Source organism: Pteropus alecto, unplaced genomic scaffold (assembly GCF_000325575.1).
Source record: "Pteropus alecto unplaced genomic scaffold, ASM32557v1 scaffold388, whole genome shotgun sequence".
Classification (NCBI taxonomy): Eukaryota; Metazoa; Chordata; class Mammalia; order Chiroptera; family Pteropodidae; genus Pteropus; species Pteropus alecto.
Window position 1 is genome coordinate 1,081,613 of NW_006441398.1, and position 2,762 is coordinate 1,084,374.

The window sequence follows — 2,762 nt, forward strand, 5'->3', positions numbered from 1 at the left end:
CTGGGCCGGCACTGGCGCGGCCATGTCTTTCCTGGGGGTGCGGTCCAGGGGCCAGCGCCTTTCTCTCTTCGAGGCGGTTTCCTAGGGAGGGGGTCAAATCGCGCGTCCAAACCCTGGGCGGCAGGAATATGAACATAGACGCCCACCCCTCACCTGCAGTCTGATTCTTTGGCCCCCGAAATCTGAATTTTAAAAATAGTTGAGAAACTGTGTTAGAACTTAAGAGGGACTTGTAATGTAGTAGCCGTTACTACTAATAACAATAAAATTCTTAATTTGGAAAAATTTTCCCAACCTATGATCTTATTTGATGTCTCAATCCCTTGTTCCTTTTACAGAGGACCATGGGGCTTGGAGATCCTGCTATGGGACTAGAACAGACCCCAGCTCCCAACAGTTCTTTGTAGAATGCAAAGCCTGTCAGATATATCTATGAAACATACATTAATTATTCTTAAAGAATCTTGGTAAAGTGCTGAGCCAGTTGCATTGGCTGTGAAGTGGGTTTTTATACGCTCTCCCCCTCATGGGGCTTAGGAGAAAACTGAGAAAATGCTGTAAAATAGAGTTAACTAATAGTCATTCAACAAAGATTTGTGCGCCTGCTATGTACCTAGGCACTGTTCTGGTCATGAGATGACAGAAATAAGCAAATATTCCCACCCTTCTGGAGCAGTCACTATTACAGCCAGCTGTGAGGTAGCCCCATTCACTGTCTTCCTCCAAGAACAATTCTGTCCTAACCTGACTCCCTGGAGAGTGGTGTGGCTCTTCAATGCCCCTCTCCCACTCCATTCATAAAATGGGACTCCTGGCTTTTTTTTTTTTTTTAACTTTATTTAAAAAACATCCGGTGCAATATTAAAAAGCAATACAGCCAGCTAGAGCGACAACCAATAGAAAGAAAGGGGAAGAGTAGGGAAGACCCAGGAACCCCAACTCAGTTGCTCCCAGGGTTTGGAGGCTGGGGCAGACTAAGGAGGGGACAGGTTGGTGGGGGAGGGAAGAAAGGCCACCCACCAAAATGAACAGGCAGAACAAAACATTTATATAGGAAATACCTGGCTGAACTGAAGATCTAGGGAGATGGGAAGGCCCCATTTTTATTTTTAAAAATGTCCTAGGCTTGGGGGATGGTTGGCCTCCTGGGGTAAAATGAGCAGGCCCTGTCCCCCTCCCCCAACTCCTCCATCATGGAGTTTGGGATGTGCTGGGGGTCAGATTGTGTTGGGGAGACACAGGGAAGAGATGAGTAGGGAGGGGTGCCCCCTCGTTGAAATCTGTTATAAGGGTTGAGAGTGTCCCCAGTCCAGTTCTTAGACTCTGGGGGTCTTGGGTTAGATGGGGCAGGAAGGGGTCAGGGTAGTGGGAAGGCTGGGTGCTCAGCCTAGAAAGCCATCAGGGTCATCATCTTCAAAGTGGCCTTGTTGGAGCACCTTGATGTGGTGCTCATAGATTTTCAGGGCTGGGCCAAGACGAATGGACAGGCCGGTCAGCACATCTGTCCGCTGCATGAGCAGGAGAGACTTGCCATCGATTTCCTGGGTGAGACAGAGAGAGAGCAGGGTCAGAACAGACACCACTGAGGTCCCAGAATGGAGAAAGTCCAGGGTGGGGAACTCACCTGCTCCTGGAAAGCTGTTGCCTGCTCCGGGAAGCCGGCCTCCGTGAAATACTCTACCACATCCATCACCGTCCACTCCACAGGGTCAGCGGGCTTCTCTTTGCGCCCAGAACTGTATTGGAACAGAGAGAAGCAATTAGCTGTGATGCTCCTCCGGTTGTTACACACCCTGGGCCACCACCGTAGTGTCTCAAATACCCCAACTTACGGACAGCCAAAGGGGGTCCCATCTGCCCCAGGCAGGGCTGGTTTTCCTGGGGGCAAAGGCACAGGGGATGGGGAGTCTGGCCCAGTGGCAGCAGAGGCTGGGAAAGAAAAAGCATCTGCCTGTGGCTTTGTCTTGGGGCTCAGTCCACCCCACTGGGCATCCTCACCCACCCAGAGGGATCCTTACCTGATCCCCCTTCCTTATTCATGGCTGCCATGGAGAACACCTGGCGGGTGCCACTGCCGGGGGCTGGCCCCCGCCCTTCATCCTGGCCCTGGTGGGGTCCGCACGGTGTCCACTCTTTAACCCTCTCCTTGGCACTCTGAGAGGCCCGCTCGCCATTAAGCTGGTGGTGCTGAGCACCTGCAGGACAGTCACTCTCAGGCACCTCGGAACCTTCAGACACATCATCTTCATCATCTTCGTCTTCATCATCATCTTCCTCCTCTTCCTTCTCAAGCACTCGCTCTTCTCCACTTCTCTGGTGCCAGGGAGAAAGGAACACAAGGTTAGCAGCTGTTCTGGCCCTGTGCCCAGTCCCTGGGATCCAGGACCGAGTGGTGTGCCTAACGGCCACCTTTAATATAAAAGCGGACTAACTTTTACGCATTCACTCCGTGCCAGGTTCTGTGTTAATAAAGCCCCAGTAGCCAAATCTCACTAAACTCGCTCAACAACCCCAAGAGGTCGCTACTGTTGTTAAGTCGTGTTTTACACTAGAGGAAACTGAGGCTCGAGAAGATTAAGTCACTTGCCAAGGTCACCACGCGCCGAACCCGCAGAGAAGACGCGCAAAGCCGGGGCCGCCCGGTTCCTCCCGGGGCTTGCGCCCCCGCGACCAACTTCGCCCGCACCTGCCTACCGCGCGGCGGCCCACCCCTCCCCGGCGCGCTCACCTTGCTCCGCGACGCGCGGGCGCTGGCGGCTGGC

General features: G+C 53.1%; 1 protein-coding gene across 1 annotated transcript in view; it reads right to left on the reverse strand.

Moving 5' to 3' along the window:
• Window positions 1-816: 816 nt before the first annotated feature.
• Window positions 817-2,762, reverse strand: part of SAMD1 (sterile alpha motif domain containing 1) — a 4,722-nt gene continuing 2,776 nt past the window's right edge. The window contains exons 3-7 of the mRNA XM_006918787.3: window positions 2,729-2,757; window positions 2,019-2,313; window positions 1,833-1,929; window positions 1,625-1,736; window positions 817-1,541 (exon numbers count right to left, since the gene is read on the reverse strand). Coding sequence (XP_006918849.1) covers window positions 1,383-1,541; window positions 1,625-1,736; window positions 1,833-1,929; window positions 2,019-2,313; window positions 2,729-2,757 — 692 coding nt within the window. The 3' untranslated portion in view covers window positions 817-1,382. The remainder of the gene's footprint in view (window positions 1,542-1,624; window positions 1,737-1,832; window positions 1,930-2,018; window positions 2,314-2,728; window positions 2,758-2,762) is intronic.